Raw genomic sequence first — 22,273 nt, 5'->3', positions numbered from 1 at the left:
GATGTTGTGTGTAGATTGCTGAGGACATTTTTTTATTTAATCCATTTCAGAATTAGGCTGAAATGTAACAAAATGTGGAAAAAGTCAAGGGGTCTGAATACTTTCCGAAGGCAGTGCCCTTTGTTACTTTACAGCCTTATTCTAAAATGGATTAAATACATTTTTCTCCTTACGACATTCTTTAATAATAATAATAATAATATTAATACATAAGCCGTGAAGTGCTTTGAAAGACTGGTCATGACTCACAACACCATCATCCCGGGAAACACTATCCCGGTCAAGAGCTTCAAGTTCCTCTATGTCCACATCACTGAGGACTTAACATGGTCCTCTCACACCAGAACAGCCTTGAAGAAGGCATGGCAGTGCCTCTTTAAATTGTTTGGCCTCGTCTCCAAGGAATGCTCCTCTGAGCCAGATGCTGATGACAGGTTACCCTATGCTGTGCAGCTGGTATCAAACTTTCATAAACTACATCACCCTCGATCGGAAGGGCCTACAGAGGGTGCTGCGGACGGCCCAGTGCGTCACCAGGGGTGAGCTCCCAGTCATCCCGGACGTACATGCCAGGTGGTGTCAGCCGACAAGAGCATACAGGTCGCAGTGGTGGGTGGTATATGGGCTTTGGTGACAAACCAGAGGGCACTGTGATAGACTGCATCCAGTTTGCTGAGTAGAGTGTTGGAGGCTATTTTGTAAATGACATCGCCGAAGTCGAGGATCGGTGGGATAGTCAGTTTTACGAGGGTATGTTTGGCAGCGTGAGTGAAGGAGGCTTTGTTGCAAAATAGGAAGCCGATTCTAGATTTCATTTTGGATTGGAGATGTTTAATGTGAGTCTGGAAGGAGAGTTTACAGTCTAGCCAGACACCTAGGTATTTGTAGTTGTCCACATATTCTAAGTCAGAACCGTCCAGATTAGTGATGCTAGTCGGGCGGGCAGGTGCGGGCAGCGATCGGTTGAAGAGCATGCATTTAGTTTTACTAGCGTTTAAGAGCAGTTGGAGGCCACGGAGGGAGTGTTGTATGGCATTGAAGCTCATTTGGAGGTTTGTTAACAAAGTGTCCAAAGAAGGGCCAGATGTATACAGAATGGTGTCGTCTGCGTAGAGGTGGATCAAGGAATCACCCGCAGCAAGAGCGGCATCGTTGATATATACAGAGAAAAGAGTCGGCCCGAGAATTGAACCCTGTGGTACCCCCATAGAGACTGCCAGATCTGGACAACAGGTCCTCTGATTTGACACACTGAAATCTATCTGCGAAATAGTTGGTGAACCAGTAGAGGCAGTCATTTGAGAAACCAAGGCTGTTGAGTCTGCCGATAAGAATACGGTGATTGACAGAGTCGAAAGCCTTGGCCAGGTCGATGAAGACGGCTGCACAGTACTGTCTTTTATTGATGGCGGTTAGTACCTTAGAGCGTGGCTGAGGTGCACCCGTGACCAGCTCGGAAACCGGAGAAGGTAAGGTTGGGATTCGAAATGGTCAGTGATCTGTTTGTTAACTTGGCTTTCAAAGAATTTAGAAAGGCAGGGCAGGATGGAAATAGGTCTGTAACAGTTTGGGTCTAGAGTGTCACCCCCTTTGAAGAGGGGGATGACCACGGCAGCTTTCCAATCTTTAGGAATCTCGGACGATACGAAAGAGAGGTTGAATAGACTGGTAATAGGGGTTGCAACAATGGCGGCGGATAATTTTAGAAAGAGAGGGTCCAGATTGTCTAGCCCAGCTGATTTGTATGGGTCCAGGTTTTGCAGCTCTTTCAGAACATCTGCTATCTGGATTTGGGTGAAGGAGAAGCTGTGGAGGCTTGGGCAAGTAGCTGCAGGGCAAGTAGCTGCAGGGTTGCAGAGCAGTTGGCCAGGGTTGGGGTAGCCAGGAGGAAAGCATGGCCAGCCGTAGAGAAATGCTTATTGAAATTCTCAAATATCATGGATTTATCGGTGGTGACAGTGTTTCCTAGCCTCAGTGCAATGGGCAGCTGGGAGGAGGTAAGCCCTGGCATCTCAAATCAAATCAAATTAAAGTTTATTTGTCACGTGCGCTGAATACAACAGTGAAAGGCTTACTTACAGGCTCTAACCAATAGTGTAAAAAAAGGTATTAGGTGAACAATAGGTAGGTAAAGAAATAAAACAACAGTAAAAAGACAGGCTATATACAGTAGCGAGGCTATAGAAGTAGCGAGGCTACAGACAGACACCGGTTAGTCAGGCTGATTGAGGTAATATGTACATGTAGATATTGTTAAAGTGACTATGCATATATGATGAACAGAGAGTAGCAGTAGCGTAAAAGAGGGGTTGGCGGGTGGTGGGACACAATGCAGATAGCCCGGTTAGCCAATGTACAGGAGCACTGGTTGGTTGGCCCAATTGAGGTAGTATGTACATGAATGTATAGTTAAAGTGACTATGCATATATGATAAACAGAGAGTAGCAGCAGCGTAAAAGAGGGGTTGGGGGGGGCACACAATGCAAATTGTCCAGGTAGCCATTTGATTACCTGTTCAGGAGTCTTATGGCTTGGGGGTAAAAACTGTTGAGAAGCCTTTTTGTCCTAGACTTGGCACTCCGGTACCGCTATGACTGGGGTGGCTGGGGTCTTTGACAATTTTTCCTGACCAGGGGATACGTCTGGCACCCAATTGGGCACTTTGTCTAAGAGAAAAACAGGGTCAACATTTGTCATCATCCCTAAATTATAAACATAGCTCGAGAAACAACCTAATCCCATTTGGAAGGTAATTCTATGCTTTACAGATGTAGACTGACTGGCTCCAGATTGAATTAGATTCAGGCCGGTGATGCCGTTACACTATGCAACCAACTGTGACATGTATTGCTATGGCCCTGGGTTGGTTTGACTTTGAGTTTGTTGCTGCTAGTTAGTACACTGTTGTAGTCAGACATGAGATAGCTAGTACCGCCATAGCTGCAGTTTGGGGTGGCAGGTAACCTAGTGGTTAGAGCGTTGGTCCAGTAACTGTAAAGGTTGCTGGATCGAATCCCTGAGCTGACAAGGTAAAAATCTGTCACTCTGAACAAGACAGTTAACCCACTGTTCCCTGGTAGGCTGTCATTGGGAATAAGAATTTGTTCTTAACTGACTTGCTTCGTTAAATAAAAAAAACATGAAAAAATCCGATATTTATTTGTGGCCAAGAAATGGGTTACACCTCAGAGGGTAATGTGACTGTTTTGTCTAAATTACACTAACTTAGAGTGGCATTGCTAAAGTAGGCAAATAATTAATAGCAAACAACTTATGTCTTAATTTGTCTAAAATAGCTAGCAATGCTAATGTTAGCTAGCTAGAATATGGTGGTCTGGCCCCTCGATCTCAGTTAGCTGGCTAAGGATATACTGCATCTAAAGTCAATCTAGCGACATCACAATCATGGCAAAAGGTTTTATTTGTCTTTTTATTATTTGTATTTTTTAATGTTATCATATTTCCAAGCCAAATCCGAGTTCTATTGAGGTAGGCTAACGTTAGCTAGCTAGCTGACATCTGTTATGCTAGCAATGATAGTCATCATAATTAACAAAATATACATAACCAGCAGTCTATGGTCTAGCTACCGATATACTCACCACCACTGGGGGCCAACAAACTCCAACCATCTATTCCGCATGATAGGGTCCTTTGGCAGGGAATGCAAACCATAGTTGATCATTCCTATTTTTGGGCTTTTCAGTCTCAAATGGCTGTGACCTTTGAACGCATTGGGGGCGATGAAACACTCGTTGTGACCCACTGAGGTTCCAAACTCCGTTTTAGATAAGACTGACTTTATGACCAAAATGATCCTATTTACACTTTGTAGTCAATTTTGACCCTCATATCGATGCCACATAGACCGTTTTCAAAGTGATTAGTTGGATTTTAGGGTTAGTCGCTCTTTAAATGGCAAACAACTGCTGCTCTCCCTCTCCCACAGACTATCCACTCAGACACAAACACCTTCACTGTAACTCTTCCTCACACCACACACTCATACTTACTCACTCACACACACCCTCACTCACACACTCATACATACACTCACTCGCACACACCCTCACTCACACAGTCATACTTACATACTGTCATGGAAATTCAGTACTGAGAGAGACTTGGTCATTTCTTCAAACAATCATCTTTATTTAATATAGATTAGTTATTGCAATAATGAAGCCGTCAGCCCAGCAGTCTTGAATGTCGGACCGAGTGCTTGAATCATACAGAGAATAGCGTCTTTATATACCAACCTAAAAATGCTTCAACCACGGCTGGCTCCACCCTTCCCAGATAGTTTGGGGGGCACCATGAGCCACTTTGGGCTCATCCTGTCTTTATCTGCCCCTGGCGATATATTAACCCCCAACCCTGGCCTAATTTCCCAGATGCCAGGATATCTCAGGACCACTGAGGCCTTTGTTCTACTGCTCCCTATCTCAGCTTAACATCGACCATATCTTGTCTATGGAATGCAGGCTCAATCAGACCGGAGACATGTCTCACATGCACCACTAATCATAGAATGGAATGTGGCTGTTTTGTTTCTTATCACCGAGACATCAATCAATAATCAGCTTCAAGCTATCTCTAGTAAAACCCATGTCCTCGACACCCAGACTAGCTGCAGGAAGCTAAGGTGGACACCATAAAACTCAGGATTAGCAGGACAGAAATATCTTAACTGTTTGTTAAGTAAATAATTGTTACATATCCAACAAATAAGGCAAATGCATAATTTTTCTGTCACAATACACACACACACACACACACACACACACACACACACACACACACACTCATTCATTACTGACGCAACACACTTACACACCTCATCTCACCAATGCTGCTGCTAAAATGATTATTGATTAGATGTATTCATTATTGATTGCCATTACTATCTATCTATTTATGCTACTGGTCACTATTACTCCTGTTTACATGGACATGTTACCATTAGTATATTAACAGAAGTATTTAGCCCTAGTCTTGCACACTCACTCACACACTCACACTAACACCCACACACTCCCATACACACACTCACACTAACACCCACATACTCCCATACACACACACACTCATGACCGCGGTAGACTGGGGACAGCAAGGAGTCATCAGACCAGGTAGTCCTGAGGCATGGTCCAAGGGCTCAGGTCCTCCGTGAGAGAGAGAGAGAGAGAGAGAGAGCGAGAGAGAGAGAGAGAGAAAAGAAAGAAAGAAAGAAAGAAAAAAAGAAAGAAAGAGAGAGAGAATTAGAGAGAGCGTACTTAAAAAACACAGGACACAGGATAGACAGGAGGAATACTCCAGATATAACACACTGACCCTAGCCCCCCAACACAAACTATTGCAGCATAAATACTGGAGGCTGAGACAGGAGGGGTCGGGAGACACATACCAAGATCACATGTTTTGTATATGCTTGCATAAGATAGTTTGACTATATAAGCCTTACACCTCAGAGTGCATAACTGACCAGCTTAATTATTGCAATTCTTATTAATAAAGATTGATTCTACAGTTGATCATCCAACTCATGAAAGAAACATGAAGAGTCTCTCTTTATTCTATTAAATCTATTAAACTATTGGAAAAATGAAAGATTCAACTAAACATCATTAAGGAAAATAAATGACATGCTAACACCATCCTTTGGCTGTCATTCGTAAACACAGGAAAGCACTGTCACAGCTTTGGCTGTCATTCGTAAACACAGGAAAGCACTGTCACAGCTTTGGCTGTCATTCGTAAACACAGGAAAGCACTGTCACAGCGTTGGCTGTCATTCATAAACACAGGAAAGCACTGTCACAGCTTTGGCTGTCATTCGTAAACACAGGAAAGCACTGTCACAGCTTTGGCTGTCATTTGTAAACACAGGAAAGCACTGTCACAGCTTTGGCTGTCATTCGTAAACACAGGAAAGCACTGTCACAGCTTTGGCTGTCATTCGTAAACACAGGAAAGCACTGTCACAGCGTTGGCTGTCATTCATAAACACAGGAAAGCTGTCATTCGTCATTCGTAAACACAGGAAAGCACTGTCACAGCTTTGGCTGTCATTCATAAACACAGGAAAGCACTGTCACAGCTTTGGCTGTCATTCGTAAACACAGGAAAGCACTGTCACAGCTTTGGCTGTCATTCGTAAACACAGGAAAGCACTGTCACAGCTTGGTCTTTTTGTCATCATTTTATTTCATCCTTTATTTTCTCCTATTTGACAAGATGGCCGACTGAGCCAAGACAAAATATATCCCAGTGTTTGTGATCCTCCATGGATCACTATTGAGCTTGTGACAAGTGTTAACAATGAAGCAGACATGTTAGACGTAGTGTGAGGAGTTCAGTGTTCTGTCTACTAAAGCATAGAGGTTCCAGTTCAGTTGTGTTGTCCACGTCATCTCCCATATGTCCTCTGGGGAGAGCAATTTCTGAAGTGTGCCTCCTGATTCTTCTTCAGATGAAATCTGGGACTGTAGGAATTCACAGTTAGTCAGCCGACACAATCGGTGCGGCATAAAATAAAATAAATCTTCAAAGATTCCAAGTCTATAAAAAGGAGTGGTGTGTTGGGAGTGAGGGTCAGAGGTGGTCGCTAGTCTGCTTGGTGATGCACATGGAGTCCAGTCCATCTGACGGTCCTGTAGAAGCAGTGCCCCATTCAAATTCCTTCACAGTGCATTCTTCCTCATTCCTCCCTTCCTTGAAGTAATCACTGACAGAACAGGTGAACAAACCCAAGGGCAAACCCAAGGGCACCCCCTTGGCACCCCCATGGCTTCCATCTGTCCAGACAGTCATTCAGCCAGAAGCTTTGAGTTGAGTCAGTTCATCCCACACTCCACACCCTCCTCCCCCAGCGCTAGTGAGGTGGCGGCTGGGCCTGGCCCAACATCCTGAGCCGGCTCTGGTCGATGACGTCTAGAAGGTTCTTGGCGTCTACGGCCAGGGCATGGGCGGCCGTCAGCATCTGTTTCTTGTAGTCCTGCTGCAGGCTGGTCATGACGTACTGCTGGGCCAGCTTCATCTTGTTGATCAGCTCCGCCAGGTCAGAGTTCAACAGCTTCTGGGCCATCTCCACCTTTAAGATAAGATAGTACTTCATTAAAACATAAATGTTCCAAATATTATTATTATTATTATTATTATTATATATTGAGAGATAAAATAAAAATAGGTTGAGAATAAACAGGGTGTACATATTCCAGTATTATATAACTAATTAAAACAAAATGTCCTGTATAAGAGAAGGCAGAGGGGACTAACATAGTACTGGATCAGAAATAGCTCATGCCTGGTTAACGTACCTCTCTGTGTGTGCTAGCTGGAAGTAACGTGATTGTTTCATCCACTGTGGCCAGGAGTGTCCTCAGTGCCAGACCCACATCCTGAAACACAAATATACTCATATGAACCAATCCTAGAACTCTGCTCTGTCCCGTGTGACTCAGTTGGTAGAACATGGTGCTCGCAACGCCAGGGTTGTGGGTTTGATTCCCACGGGGGACCAGTATGAAAATGTATGCACCCACTACTGTAAGTCTCTGGATCAGAGCGTCTGCTAAAGGTAAAAAAAGGTCAAATGCTCTCCACGAACCACAAGGAAGAAAGCCCTGGGCCATGTTCAGTAAGGATAAAACATTTCCAAAAAGAACGAAACGTAAAGGTTTTGCTACAATGAACCCTGATGATTGAATGTGGAGATAATGAACACTGTGTCTCTCCTACCTTGACCATTGGCACGTATTCCTCGGGAGGCGCAGGCTGAATTCTACTGGACATCTCTATGACAGCCTTCACCAGTCCTGTGACATTCTCATAGACCTTGTCATTAGAGCGGTCCAGGTTAGCAGTGGGGGGTGGGCTGATCTCCTGAGGCTGGAGCTGAATGAAGGAGAAAAATACACTATGAGCAGAGATGGAGAAATAACACAGAGGGTCAGATGTTTCATATAATGTTCAACCTTGCATTTCTTAACTCTCACCAATAGATGGCAGTATATATCACCAGTCAGTCAACACCACAGTCATTCATGGTAGTAAATCACAACGACAAAAACCCAATGAATTTGAAACGACAGTCTCTACAAACACCAGAGGCTAAATTAAGTCAAATATATCCTTGAAATTGTACATCGGGTCTAGAGAAGGTTAGAGGTTATGTTAGGAAGATGTCAGCATCTGGAATAAACAATACATTCTATAATTGAGTTATTTGGAATTCAGCATTAATCCTAAATCATGTGAAAAGTGTCAAAAGTGCACAGATCCCATTTAGGAAGAAGTCAGTGTGTTACGTTTAGGATTCAGAGGGTTGTTTGAAACAATGTTGTAGACAAACACACATTATTATGGCCACACAAACACAGATCTGAACATACACAAGCACTATATGGCCCACTATAAGACCTCTATATGACCCACTACATAGCCCACTATAATACCTCTATATGGCCCACTATAATACCTCTATATAGCCCACTATAAGACCTCTATATGGCCATTACATGGCCCACTATAAGACCTCTATATGGCCCACTATAATACCTCTACATGGCCCACGATAAGATCTTTACATGGCCCACTACATGGCCCACTATAAGACCGCTACATGGCCCACTACTTGGCCCACTATAAGACCTCTATATGACCCACTACATAGCCCACTATAATACCTCTATATGGCCCACTATAATACCTCTATATGGCCCACTACATGGCCCACTATAATACCTCTACATGGCCCACTATAAGACCTCTATATTTCCCACTACATGGCCCACTATAAGACTGCCACATGGCCCACTATAAGACCGCTACATGGCCCACTATAAGACCTCTACATGGCCCACTATAAGACCTCTACATGGCCCACTATAAGACCTCTACATGGCCCACTATAAGACCTCTACATGGCCCACTATAAGACCTCTACATGGCCCACTATAAGACCTCTACATGGCCCACTATAAGACCTCTACATGGTCCACTATAAGACCTCTACATGGTCCACTATAAGACCTCTACATGGCCCACTATAAGACCTCTACATGGTCCACTATAAGACCTCTACATGGTCCACTATATGGCCCACTATAAGACTGCTACATGGCCCACTATAAGACCTCTACATGGCCCACTATAAGACTGCTACATGGCCCACTATAAGACCTCTACATGGCCCACTATAAGACCTCTACATGGCCCACTATAAGACCTCTATATGGCCCACTATAAGACCCACTTTATCGATGGTAAAGAGGTGTTGTGTCAGTACGGTGAATGGAAGAAATGCATTAGGATGAGAAGGCTAAAGTGGTTCAGTGAACAGACAACAGGTGAATGAACCCGGGTTGAGTCCCAAATGGCACCCTATTTCTTATATACTATACTTCTGACCAGGGCCCTCTGGTCTAAAGTAGTACACTATATAGGGAATGGGGTGCCATTTGTAAAGCACCCCAAATCAGATGATGCATTAGAAGTTCACTGTTACCAGAGATACTGATGGACTCCATTGTCCCACCCCAATACACAACCCAACCCATAGCCTGCTTTTTCAGCATCAAATAAGAACTGATTGACAATTCTGTGAGAAATTAGGTCTACAGAGACACACACACACGAACGTACACACACACATTCACAGTGTTCTCTTACCCGCCAGGGCTAAGTTCAACAACAGTAAGGCAGAGGCAAGAGGGACAGAAGAGGGAGAAAATATTAATGCAACAAGCATTAACAATACACGGAACAACACCAGAAAGCAAAGTTTTATCCAAATAAATATGGTTTTGGAGAGGTTGGTTGAGTAAATACCGAAATATCTACAGAGGTGGTGACTCAAATGTTGTGGGCATGAAACTTTGTCTGTGTTTATACAGGCAGCCCAATTCTGAAAAGGTACCTAATTATTGTCAAAGGATCTGATCTGATTGGTCAAAAGACCAATTACTGGCAAAATATCAGAATTGGGCTGCCTGCGTAAATGTAGCCTTTGTGTTTTATTTGACTTGTTTTTATCTTTTGCATGAATCCCACTAATTCCCTCATCAGAACAGGGAACAGGTTGCCATGGTAGCACAGTACTGAGTACATGATAGTACAGCGTCACAAATTACATCCTATTTCCTATATAGTGCAAAACGTTTTACCACTAGGGCCTATGGGGCTCTGGTCAAAAGCAGTGCACTATATAGGGAATAGGAATCCATTTGTGATGCATCATATCATAGCCCAGTCTGACCATCTCAGTTCCAGTCATGATGGGCTGATAATGTCCATGTCAGTGTTTACATGTCGGCTTCTTTCTCAGGAAGAAGGAACCACATTAGATAGAGTATTCCTCTTGTTAAATCCTTTTCCATGCTGATGGTAAGAAGGCAGTGTAATGGAAAGAGTGTGTTCCTTCCCAGGGTGCATTGCAGGCCTGACTGCCTGGTTGATCATGTGGTATTTATGAGCGTGTTTGGGGAAGTAGGATAGAGGGGGTGAACTACAGCTGGGACTGCTTTAGCTGAGGCTTAGGGTGCACCCCAAAAGGCCCCCTATTCCCTATTTAGTGCACTGCTTTTGACCAGGGCCCATAGGACTCTGGTCAAAAGTACTGTAGTGCACTATATAGGGAATAGTGTGCCATTTGTGACGCAGACCTAATTACACCAAGGCAGTGGTAGCAGAGCAGAGCTAACAGTTTGGATAATTTTGGGTAGGTAACACTCATGGATGCTCTATGCTGACACAGAGAAACTCAAGCGGACTGTTGCCATAGTAACCATCACTGGGGAAAATAGTGAAATCTCCGGTCTTTTGGGTGTCATAAAAAAGGGGGAAGTCTGTGTAGTTGAAATACAGTGGTAGTCGTTGTGATCTGGCCAACATGGTAAAGTCATGTAGGAATGTTCTAACAGAAATGGGGTCAGTTAGTCATGTTTTAGATGCATAGTCATGAACTTCTCAGCTTAAAGATAGAATCCTTAATTGCAACATCCATTTTTGCACATATAAATTAATTAAACACTGAATGTACAAAACATTAAGGACACCTGATCTTTCCATGACAGACTGACCAGGTGAATCCAGGTGAAAGCTATGATCCCTTATTGATGTCACCTGTTAAATCCCCTTCAATCAGTGTAGATGAAGGGGAGGAGACAGGTTAAAGAAGGATTTTTAAGACTTGAGACAATTGAGACATGGTTATGGTAGTAGGTGTCAGGCGCACCGGTTTGTGTCAACAACTGCAACACTGCTGGGTTTTTCACACTCAACAGTTTCCTGTGTGTATCAAGAATGGTCCACCACCCAAAGGACATCCAGCCAACTTGACACAACTGTGGGAAACATTGGAGTCAACATGGGCCAGCATCCCTGTGGAACGCTTTCGACACCTTGTAGAGTCCATGCCCCGACAAATTGAGGCTGTTCTGAGGGCAAAAGGGAGGGGGTGCAACTCAATATTAGGAAGGTGTCCTTAATGTTTTGTCCACTCAGTGTATATACCCATTGATTGTTGAAGAATATAACTTGTAAATGCCTCAGGAGCTTAGTTCAACTGTCGTACCTCAACAGAACCCAAGATATGAACTTGTTTTACTCTGATGTTTGTAAACAAAGTAAATGTAAACAAACACTGTCTAGCCTCAAAACATGGTTACAACTATCATGTTGATATCATGGATGGTCAGTCCTTGCATCCACAGCTCTGTCTATGAATTTGAACGTGGTTACATTTCTCCAGGTCCATCCCTCAGCTTTTTACCAAAACAGAGCTGGGGTGAACCACTTTGTTATCATTTCAATGAAGGATTCTAGCTTTAAAATGATGGAGGAACACTTTGTTTTGGAGTGCACATGCAAAAGTAAAACACAATAACTACAAATAAATTGAAACAACTTTGACACGTTGTACATCTGTGGGCTTAAATTGAGCGATAAAGCCAAATCACTGGATTGTTGTAGAATGCGTGTAAAGTTTGATTGGTAGAAATTGTAGAATAAACATGTGAGCATCAGCTTACCTTCACTCCCTCATTGTAGCTGTCCACGGGGTTCAGGCTGGCCAGACTACCCAGGTGACTGGGGGCTCCAGGACGGGGAGGTTTCTTTGGTGGAGCTGCATGTTCTGTTGAGGCAAAGGACCCATCAGATACTTGAGTACAATAGAATAAACAGATACTTAAACTACAACATATAGTACAATATATGCATGTTCTGTTGAGGCAAAGGACCCATCATCAGTTTCATAAGGAATAAAACCAATGCATGACTATATGGAAGATGCACAGGAATGTTGCATTCCTTATCAAACTCTCACAGATTCAACGGAATTCCTATCAAATATCTACTATTATGGCAACATAAACTAACACAGGCCTAGCAGAAATAGTCAAATTGGCAGCCTGTCAACATAGTTTAGCAGTTAAAATGGTTGAGGAATGTGCTAGAACAGTTGAGGGAGTCAGAGTTAGTCAAAGTCAGTCAGAGTTAGAGCCAGTCAGAGTTAGAGCCAGTCAGAGTCAGAGTTAGAGCCAGTCAGAGTTAGAGCCAGTCAGAGTCAGAGTTAGAGCCAGTCAGAGTCAGAGTTAGAGCCAGTCAGAGTCAGAGTTAGAGTTAGAGCCAGTCAGAGTCAGAGTTAGAGTTAGAGCCAGTCAGAGTTAGAGCCAGTCAGAGTCAGAGTCAGAGTTAGAGCCAGTCAGAGTTAGAGCCAGTCAGAGTTAGCCAGTCAGAGTTAGCCAGTCAGAGTCAGAGTCAGAGTTAGAGCCAGTCAGAGTTAGAGCCAGTCAGAGTTAGAGCCAGTCAGAGTTAGTCAGAGCCAGTCAGAGTTAGTCAGAGCCAGTCAGAGTTAGTCAGAGCCAGTGCCAGTCAGAGTTAGTCAGAACCAGTCAGAGTTAGAGCCAGTCAGAGTTAGTCAGAGCCAGTCAGAGTTAGAGCCAGTCAGAGTCAGAGTTAGAGTTAGAGCCAGTCAGAGTCAGAGTCAGAGCCAGTCAGAGTCAGAGTTAGAGTTAGAGTTAGAGCCAGTCAGAGTTAGAGCCAGTCAGAGTCAGAGTTAGAGTTAGAGCCAGTTAGAGTTAGAGCCAGTCAGAGTCAGAGTTAGAGCCAGTCAGAGTTAGTCAGAGCCAGTCAGAGTTAGAGCCAGTCAGAGTCAGAGTTAGAGTTAGAGCCAGTCAGAGTCAGAGTCAGAGCCAGTCAGAGTCAGAGTTAGAGTTAGAGTTAGAGCCAGTCAGAGTTAGAGCCAGTCAGAGTCAGAGTTAGAGTTAGAGCCAGTTAGAGTTAGAGCCAGTCAGAGTCAGAGTTAGAGCCAGTCAGAGTCAGAGTTAGAGTTAGAGCCAGTCAGAGTCAGAGTTAGAGTTAGAGCCAGTCAGAGTTAGAGCCAGTCAGAGTCAGAGTCAGAGTTGGAGCCAGTCAGAGTCAGAGTTAGAGTTAGAGTTAGAGCCAGTCAGAGTCAGAGTCAGAGCCAGTCAGAGTCAGAGTTAGAGTTAGAGTTAGAGCCAGTCAGAGTTAGAGCCAGTCAGAGTCAGAGTTAGAGTTAGAGCCAGTTAGAGTTAGAGCCAGTCAGAGTCAGAGTTAGAGCCAGTCAGAGTCAGAGTTAGAGTTAGAGCCAGTCAGAGTCAGAGTTAGAGTTAGAGCCAGTCAGAGTTAGAGCCAGTCAGAGTCAGAGTCAGAGTTGGAGCCAGTCAGAGTCAGAGTTAGAGTTAGAGTTAGAGCCAGTCAGAGTCAGAGTTAGAGTTAGAGCCAGTTAGAGTCAGAGTTAGAGCCAGTCAGAGTTAGAGCCAGTCAGAGTTAGAGCCAGTCAGAGTTAGAGCCAGTCAGAGTTAGCCAGTCAGAGTTAGCCAGTCAGAGTCAGAGTCAGAGTCAGAGCCAGTCAGAGTTAGTCAGAGCCAGTCAGAGTTAGTCAGAGCCAGTCAGAGTTAGTCAGAGCCAGTGCCAGTCAGAGTTAGTCAGAGCCAGTCAGAGTTAGAGCCAGTCAGAGTTAGTCAGAGCCAGTCAGAGTTAGAGCCAGTCAGAGTTAGAGCCAGTCAGAGTCAGAGCCAGTCAGAGTCAGAGCCAGTCAGAGTCAGAGCCAGTCAGAGTTAGTCAGAGCCAGTCAGAGTTAGTCAGAGCCAGTCAGAGTTAGTCAGAGCCAGTCAGAGTTAGTCAGAGCCAGTCAGAGTTAGAGCCAGTCAGAGTTAGTCAGAGCCAGTCAGAGTTAGAGCCAGTCAGAGTTAGTCAGAGTCAGTAAGAGTTAGAGCCAGTCAGAGTTAGAGCCAGTCAGAGTTAGAGCCAGTCAGAGTTAGAGCCAGTCAGAGTTAGAGCCAGTCAGAGTTAGAGTCAGTCAGAGTTAGAGCCAGTCAGAGTTAGAGCCAGTCAGAGTTAGAGCCAGTCAGAGTTAGTCAGAGCCAGGCAGAGTTAGAGCCAGTCAGAGTCAGAGCCAGTCAGAGTTAGAGCCAGTCAGAGTCAGTCAGTCAGAGTTAGAGCCAGTCAGAGTTAGAGCCAGAGAACCAGGGGAACAGTGAAAACAATACGTGTAAGGTAAACCTGTAATTACATTGGCTGAGACATTACCTGGTTTGCCTATGGGTTGGTATATGTGCTGGTTTCCTGTCTGCAAACACAAACAAGCAGTTGAAATAAACCAGCAGGATTCATTCCACATTTCCAACAGTGTTTTTCCACAACATCCCAGTGAGCAGTCTCTCTGGTGTCATCTGTGTTGTTGTGGTCTCTCCACCAACACTCAAAATACTCCTGCTGCTTAGATACACAGACCTAACCGGACCACAGCCAACCACCAGTTTACATGGCGTTCCACAGTAAAAACACATCTCTGCTTTACTGTGATAGCCCTAAAACAAACTGTAGAACAGACAGTATGCAGTATTCCCTGTTTAAATGTAAGTCAATAAAACACTTGCTGATTGAAGTTTACAGAATAGCCTAGAGGTTATTGAGAGTTGTATTCAATATTTTTGTGCATCAACTCAACATGCTAAACGGCTATCCATCACTCCTTGGCTTCATCCTCTGCCTGGCTCTAATTATTATCAGGGAGACAGATTCTGACAGTTATCTCGCCATGAAGCAACATTTTGGTTTTGCAAATTGCCCAGTAAAATAGAGTGGATTGCATGAGAGCTGCTGCATTAATGCGGGCGGTGTTTTAAACTAAGAGTGGGTTTGGTTTGGGGCTATACCCTTCTAATGGTCCATGCAGCTCAGAACACAGCTGTCCATACAGCTCAATGTAATGATACTGAGCAATGACAGGGAACAAATTAAATAGTTCTACATTCTCTGTTCTAATAGTTCTACATTCTATGTCCTAATAGTTCTACGTTCTACTAGTTCCACATTCTATCTCCTAATAGTTCTGCATTCTACATTCTCATAGTTCTACATTCTATGTTCTAATAGTTCTACATTCTATGTCCTAATAGTTCTACATTCTATGTCCTAATAGTTCTACGTTCATTGTCCTAATAGTTCTACATTCTATGTTCTAATAGTTCTACATTCTAACAGTTCTACATTCTATGTTCTAATAGTTCTACATTCTATGTCCTAATAGTTCTATGTCCTAATAGTTCTACGTTCTATGTCCAAATAGTTCTACATTCTAATAGTTCTACATTCTATGTTCTAACAGTTCTACATTCTATGTTCTAACAGTTCTACATTCTATGTTCTAATAGTTCTACGTTCTATGTTCAAACAGTTCTACATTCTATATTCAGATAGTTCTACATGATATATTCTATACATGAGAACAGATGGATATTCCTTCATTTCAGTCAGTGTTCTTTTCTTCTCCTTTTAAGCCCAGTAAACATGTTGGTTTCCTAACGTGAATTCAAAGAGCAAAGACTAAATCTTCAACCATTCTCTTTTTTTAAATTATCAATATATATTTACAATTGTTGGTCCCAAGATGATCTGTGTGAATCTGTTAACCCTTTGACTTTCCCTTTTCCAGTTGAAGGTAAATCCCCAGAGTGCTAAAACAAATACAGAAAACGTGCCTATGTAGTAAGCATGTACAGTGCATTCAGAAAGTATTCAGACCGCTTGACTTTTTACACATTTTGTAAAAAAATGTTTTTTATCACAATTACATAAGGATTTACACCCTTTACTCAGTACTTTGTTGAAGCAGCTTTGGCAGCGATTACAACCTCGAGTCTTCTTGGGTATGGAGCTACAAGCTTGGCACATCTGTGTTTGGGGAGTTTCTCCCATTCTTTGCAGATCCTCTCAAGTTCTGTCAGGTTGGATGGGGAGCGTTGCTGCACAGCTATTTTCAGGTCTCTCCAGAGATGTTAGATTGGGTTTAAGTCCGGGCTCTGGCTAGGCAACTCAAGGACATTCAGAGAATGCCACTCTTGAGTTGTCTTGGCTGTGTACTTAGGGTCGTTGTCCTGTTGTCCTTCACCCCAGTCTGAGTTCCTGAGTGCTCTTGAGCAGGTTTTCATCAAGGATCTCTCTGTACTTTGCTCTGTTCATCTTTCCCTCGATCCTGACTAGTCTCCCAGTCCCTGCCGCTGAAAAACATTCCCACAGCATGATGCAGCCACCACCATGTTTCATCGTAGGGATGATGCCAGGTTTCCTCCAGACGTGACGTTTGGCATTCAGGCCAAAGAGTTCAATCTTGGTTTCATCAGTCCAGAGAATCTTGTTTCTCATGGTCTGAGAGTCCTTTAGGTATCTTTTGGCAAACTCCAAGCTGGCTGTTATGTGCCTTTTACTGAGGAGTGGCTTCCATCTGGCCACTCTACCATAAAGGCTTGATTGGTGGAGTGCTGCAGAGATGGTTGTCCTTCTGGAAGGTTCTCCCATTTTCACAGAGGAACTCTGGAGCTCTGTCAGAGTGACCATCAGGATCTTGGTCACCTCCCTGACCAAAGCCCTTCTTCCCCGATTGCTCAGTTTGGCTGGGCGGCCAGCTCTAGGAAGAGTTTTGGTGGTTCCAAACTTAATTTAAGAATGATGGAGGCCACTGTGTTCTTGGGGCCCTTCAATGCTGCAGATATTATTTGGTACCCTTCCCCAGATCTGTGCCTTGACACAATGTCACGTCCTGGCCAGTATATAAGGTTAATTGTTTTGTAGTTTGGTCAGGGCGTGACAGAGGGTATTTGTTTTATGTGGTTCGGGGTGGTGTGTTTGTGTAAAGGGTGTTTGATTTAGTATGTCCGGGTTTTGGTTTATGTCTAGGTAGTTCTATGTGGAGTCTAGTATGTCTGTTTCTATGTCTGGTGAATTGGTGTTGGGACTCTCAGTTGAAGGCAGGTGTTTTCTATCTGCCTTTGATTGAGAGTCTCATAAATGAGGGTGTGTTTGTGTTTGTGTTTTGTGGGTGATTGTTCTGTGTTCAGCCCTAGGCTTTGCCAGACTGTTTAGTTGTACGTTCGTTTTCGTGGTTTGTTGTTTTGGAGTGCTCTTTTGATAATTTAAAATAAAAGTCAAAATGAGCATACACGTACCTGCTGCGTATTGGTCTACATTTTCAGACGACGATTTCGTTATATCGTCGGAGGACGAAGACAACCGTGACAGAATCACCCACCTCAAAAGGACCAAGCAGCAGTGGAAGGAGCAGACGGCGTTCGAGTTGGACTGGCGGGAGAAGTGGACTTGGGAGGAAGTTCTGAACGGGGCCGGACCTTGGCATCAGGCTGGGGAGTATCGCCGCCCGCAGTGGGAAATAGAAGCAGCCAAGGCAGAGAGGCGGTGGTACGAGGCCAGAGTGGACGCGCTGAAGGAGATGCACGAGAGGCACCCCCAAGAAAATTTTGGGGGGGGGGCACACGGGTAGTTTGGCTAGGCGTAAGAAGAGCCGGAAGCCAGCTACCCGTGGTTATATGGAGGAGCGTATGAGGTGGGGAGCGCCATGTTTCGCTGAGAAGCGCAATATCTCACCCATACGCACGCACAGTCCGGTGCGAGTTATTCCAGCCCCTCGCAGGTGCCGTGCTAGAGCGGGCATCCAGCCTGGTAGGAGGATGCCTGCGCAGCGCATCTGGTCGCCGGTACGCCTCCGAGGACCAGGCTACCCAACTCCCGCTCTACGCACGACTACCATCAAGCCCCTGCACAGCCCAGTCTGCCCTGTACGAGCACTCCGCTCGTGCAGGGCTACTAGTTCCATCGAGCCAAGGCGGGTTGTGCAGGAGGTAAGATCTAGACCGGCTGTGCGCCTCCATAGCCCTGGGTTTCCAGCTCCTGTCTCTCGTGCGGACCCGGAAGTGCGTCCACCCAGTCCGACTCGTCCTGTTCCCGCTCCCCGCACTAAACGGCAAGTGCGTAAACCCAGCCTCGCCAGTCAACAGTCGTCGGAGCTGCCCGCCAGTCAACAGTCGTCGGAGCTGCCCGCCAGTCAACAGTCGTCGGAGCTGCCCGTCAGTCAACAGTCGTCGGAGCTGCCCGCCAGTCAACAGTCGTCGGAGCTGCCCGCCAGTCAACAGTCGTCGGAGCTGCCCGCCAGTCAACAGTCGTCGGAGCTGCCCGCCAGTCAACAGTCGTCGGAGCTGCCCGCCAGTCAACAGTCGTCGGAGCTGCCCGCCAGTCAACAGTCGTCGGAGCTGCCCGCCAGTCAACAGTCGTCGGAGCTGCCCGCCAGTCAACAGTCGTCGGAGCTGCCCGCCAGTCAACAGTCGTCGGAGCTGCCCGCCAGTCAACAGTCGTCGGAGCTGCCCGCCAGTCAACAGTCGTCGGAGCTGCCCGCCAGTCAACAGTCGCCGGAGTGGCCAGACTGCGCTGAACTGCCGGAGTGGCCAGACTGCGCTGAACTGCCGGAGTGGCCAGACTGCGCTGAACTGCCGGAGTGGCCAGACTGCGCTGAACTGCCGGAGTGGCCAGACTGCGCTGAACTGCCGGAGTGGCCAGACTGCGCTGAACTGCCGGAGTGGCCAGACTGCGCTGAACTGCCGGAGTGGCCAGACTGCCCTGAACTGCCGGAGTGGCCAGACTGCCCTGAACTGCCGGAGTGGCCAGACTGCCCTGAACTGCCGGAGTGGCCAGACTGCCCTGAACTGCCGGAGTGGCCAGACTGCCCTGAACTGCCGGAGTGGCCAGACTGCCCTGAACTGCCGGAGTGGCCAGACTGCCCTGAACTGCCGGAGTGGCCAGACTGCCCTGAACTGCCGGAGTGGCCAGACTGCCCAGACTGCCCCGAGCTGACAGACTGCCCTGACCTGCCCGAGTTGCCAGACTGCCCTGACCTGCCCGAGTTGCCAGACTGCCCTGACCTGCCCGAGTTGCCAGACTGCCCTGACCGTCCCGAGTTGCCAGACTGCCCTGACCGTCCCGAGCTGCCAGACTGCCCAGACAGCCTGGAACGGCCTGAGCCGGAGCCGCCTCCAATATAGGTGGGTTGGGGAGGGGGGGTGTAGCACAGTGCCGTCGTTGACGGCAGCCACCCTCCCTTCCCTCCCTTTAGTAAGGGGGAATTTTCTTTTGGGTATTGTTTGGGGGTAATTTTTTTTGTGTTAAGGTGCTTCTGGGGTAGCACCTTTAAGGGGGGGGTACTGTCACGTCCTGGCCAGTATATAAGGTTAATTGTTTTGTAGTTTGGTCAGGGCGTGACAGAGGGTATTTGTTTTATGTGGTTCGGGGTGGTGTGTTTGTGTAAAGGGTGTTTGATTTAGTATGTCCGGGTTTTGGTTTATGTCTAGGTAGTTCTATGTGGAGTCTAGTATGTCTGTTTCTATGTCTGGTGAATTGGTGTTGGGACTCTCAGTTGAAGGCAGGTGTTTTCTATCTGCCTTTGATTGAGAGTCTCATAAATGAGGGTGTGTTTGTGTTTGTGTTTTGTGGGTGATTGTTCTGTGTTCAGCCCTAGGCTTTGCCAGACTGTTTAGTTGTACGTTCGTTTTCGTGGTTTGTTGTTTTGGAGTGCTCTTTTGATAATTTAAAATAAAAGTCAAAATGAGCATACACGTACCTGCTGCGTATTGGTCTACATTTTCAGACGACGATTTCGTTATATCGTCGGAGGACGAAGACAACCGTGACACACAATTCTGTCTCGGAGCTCTTCGGACAATTCCTTCGACCTCATGGCTTGGTTTTTGCTCTGACATGCACTGTCAACTGTGGGACCTTATATAGACAGGTGTGTGCCTTTCCAAATCACGTCCAATCAATTGAATTTACCCCAGCTGGACAACAATCAAGTTGTAGAAACATCTCGAGGATGATCAATAGAAACAGGTCGCACCTGAGCTCAATTTTGAGTTTCATAGCTAAGGGTCTGAATACTTATGTAAATAAGGTATTTCAGTTTTCTATTTTTAAACCATTTGAAAAAACGGTTTATGCTTTGTCATTATGGGGTATTGTGTGTAGATGGATGGGAATTTGTATTTATTTAATATATTTTGGAATAAGGTTGTAACGTAACAAAATGTGGAAAAAGAGGGGTCTGAATACTTTCCGAATGCACTGTATCTATTATGCATTTATATGTTGAAGCTCTCTGAGCCCAAGTCATGTTTTAAAAACGTATAGCATCTATCTGTCTGTTGCTATTTTACCACAAAGCCATTCAGTAAGGAAAACATTTCTGCCTGCTAATATACTGCACTACAGCGTAAATACAGAAATACTGGTTTGATTGACTTGAGCCTCTAGAGTTACTACACAGGCTGTCTGGGAGTGTTCTCTCCCACTGTACGACAGACTCACTGTAATACTCACTGACTCACTGTATAACTCATACACAACCCCAGGCTAGGAGTGGTACAACAAGCACAGACAACAGAGAGACATTGACGGGAACCCCCCCCAGACAAAATCTCTTTAACTTCTTTTGAGTGAAAGCCCAAGGTATTTTGCATATTTGTGAGAGAGGTAAAGAGAAAAGGAGATAGCGTTGACTGTTATTCCATCCAGGAAAACCAAGTAGAAAGAGGAGACTTACTGGGCCTTGGAGGATGCAGTCATCCCGGTCAATGCTGCCTCTGGAATTCCTTGAATCCGGCTTCTGGGTGTGACCGAGAGAGAGACAGCAGGTTAAATGAATGATCGAACAAACAAACAAACAAACAAATGATCAGACTGATTTCAAAGTGGAAAACAATCCTTATTTCTCTATATCACAGTGATAATGGACATTACTTTGCTATAACAGTGGTATGACATCTGATGCACTGATATTCAAATCAGTCAGATCAAATCTAAATTAATATACAATATCATGACAAATACAAATCACTGCTACGTAAACACAGGACAAAATGGTAACAAGAGACATTCTCCACTTGATCCTTGGAGTCGTCATTATTATTTGTGTGTGTGTTGTATTGTAATATAGGGTTTCAGCTAATGTAAGCTAGCTAGGCGTTGAAGTGACTTTCTGTTGCTGAGGTAAATGCGCTGCTCATCCAACTTGCAGAAAGCTCGAGACCCAACAACTGCACATGCGTAACACCCTTACCTCGCTCGATACCGTTTTCCACAAGCTAAGTCGACATTAGATTGCAGCTAAAACCACATCTTCTGAGGGACTTTATCTAATGCGCTGTAACGCACCGAAAGTTATTTTAAATGGTTTTCCAGTGCACTTGTCGCTGTTATTTCTTGATGGGCATCAATTCTAGTATGTTAATATTTTTTGTAGTATGTTAATATTTTTTCTAGTATGTTAATATTTTCTCTAGTACGCTAATATATTTTAACATTACAGTAGTAGGCACATTCAATTATTTATCTTTGTAACACTTCAACACAGAAGGAACAGATGTACACAGCTTAGAATCCCACAGCGCAGCAAATGTACTCCTGCTGCTGCTTTGCCCGTTAACTTATTAAAACTTCAGTCTCACGCCAGCTGCCTGCCAAACTACTGGCATTCCTCTCTCCTTCCCTCCCTCCTTCCCTAATCCTGTACCAGTTTTCCGAGGCAGGACTTGAAAACCTGCATCCTTTGGACTGCTGTTCTGTGCTGGGTGTTTCAGTGCCTGGGAGGAGAGCATGGAGCGAGCTGCTAGGAATTCCATCAACAGGATGAGAGAGGTTCCCCACTTTTACTCCTGTTTACACGGCTTGGCTCACTGACTGACTGACTGACTGACTGGCTCGCTGACTTACTGACTGACTGGCTCGCTGACTGTCTCACACAAAGTGAACATGCAGCCAGATAGCGGTCTTTCTCTGTTCGCCTGCCTCTCTCTCTTCCTCCCTCTTTGTCTCTCTCTCTATCCCTCACTGTCTCTATCTCTCCACCTCTCGCTCTCTCACCCTGTCTCTTTCTCCCTCCCTCCCTATCTATCTCTCTCCTTC

The 22,273-nt window shown here is 45.2% G+C and overlaps 1 protein-coding gene and 1 long non-coding RNA gene across 10 annotated transcripts in view; both read right to left on the bottom strand.

The window, feature by feature from the left end:
• Window positions 1-6,187: 6,187 nt before the first annotated feature.
• LOC115176657 (focal adhesion kinase 1) overlaps window positions 6,188-22,273 on the bottom strand; it is a 142,604-nt gene continuing 126,518 nt past the window's right edge. For 7 of the 9 annotated variants that reach the window (XM_029736809.1, XM_029736804.1, XM_029736803.1 and 4 more), the window contains 7 exons: window positions 20,913-20,975; window positions 14,558-14,597; window positions 12,034-12,137; window positions 9,674-9,682; window positions 7,742-7,897; window positions 7,321-7,401; window positions 6,188-7,094 (listed from right to left, as the gene is read on the bottom strand). In XM_029736809.1, the coding sequence (XP_029592669.1) occupies window positions 6,876-7,094; window positions 7,321-7,401; window positions 7,742-7,897; window positions 9,674-9,682; window positions 12,034-12,137; window positions 14,558-14,597; window positions 20,913-20,975 (672 nt within the window). In that variant the 3' untranslated portion in view covers window positions 6,188-6,875. The remainder of the gene's footprint in view (window positions 7,095-7,320; window positions 7,402-7,741; window positions 7,898-9,673; window positions 9,683-12,033; window positions 12,138-14,557; window positions 14,598-20,912; window positions 20,976-22,273) is intronic. The other 2 variants (XM_029736805.1, XM_029736808.1) reach the window with 1 other exon arrangement.
• Window positions 8,319-9,667, bottom strand: LOC115176660 (uncharacterized). Its single transcript, XR_003872256.1, has 2 exons — window positions 8,712-9,667; window positions 8,319-8,480 (listed from the first exon to the last, which is right to left on the bottom strand). It is a non-coding gene; the product is annotated as an uncharacterized LOC115176660 (long non-coding RNA).

Source organism: Salmo trutta, chromosome 37 (assembly GCF_901001165.1).
Source record: "Salmo trutta chromosome 37, fSalTru1.1, whole genome shotgun sequence".
Classification (NCBI taxonomy): domain Eukaryota; kingdom Metazoa; phylum Chordata; class Actinopteri; order Salmoniformes; family Salmonidae; genus Salmo; species Salmo trutta.
The sequence above is the reverse complement of the archived record's forward strand: the minus strand, read 5'-3'. Positions and strand labels throughout refer to the sequence as shown.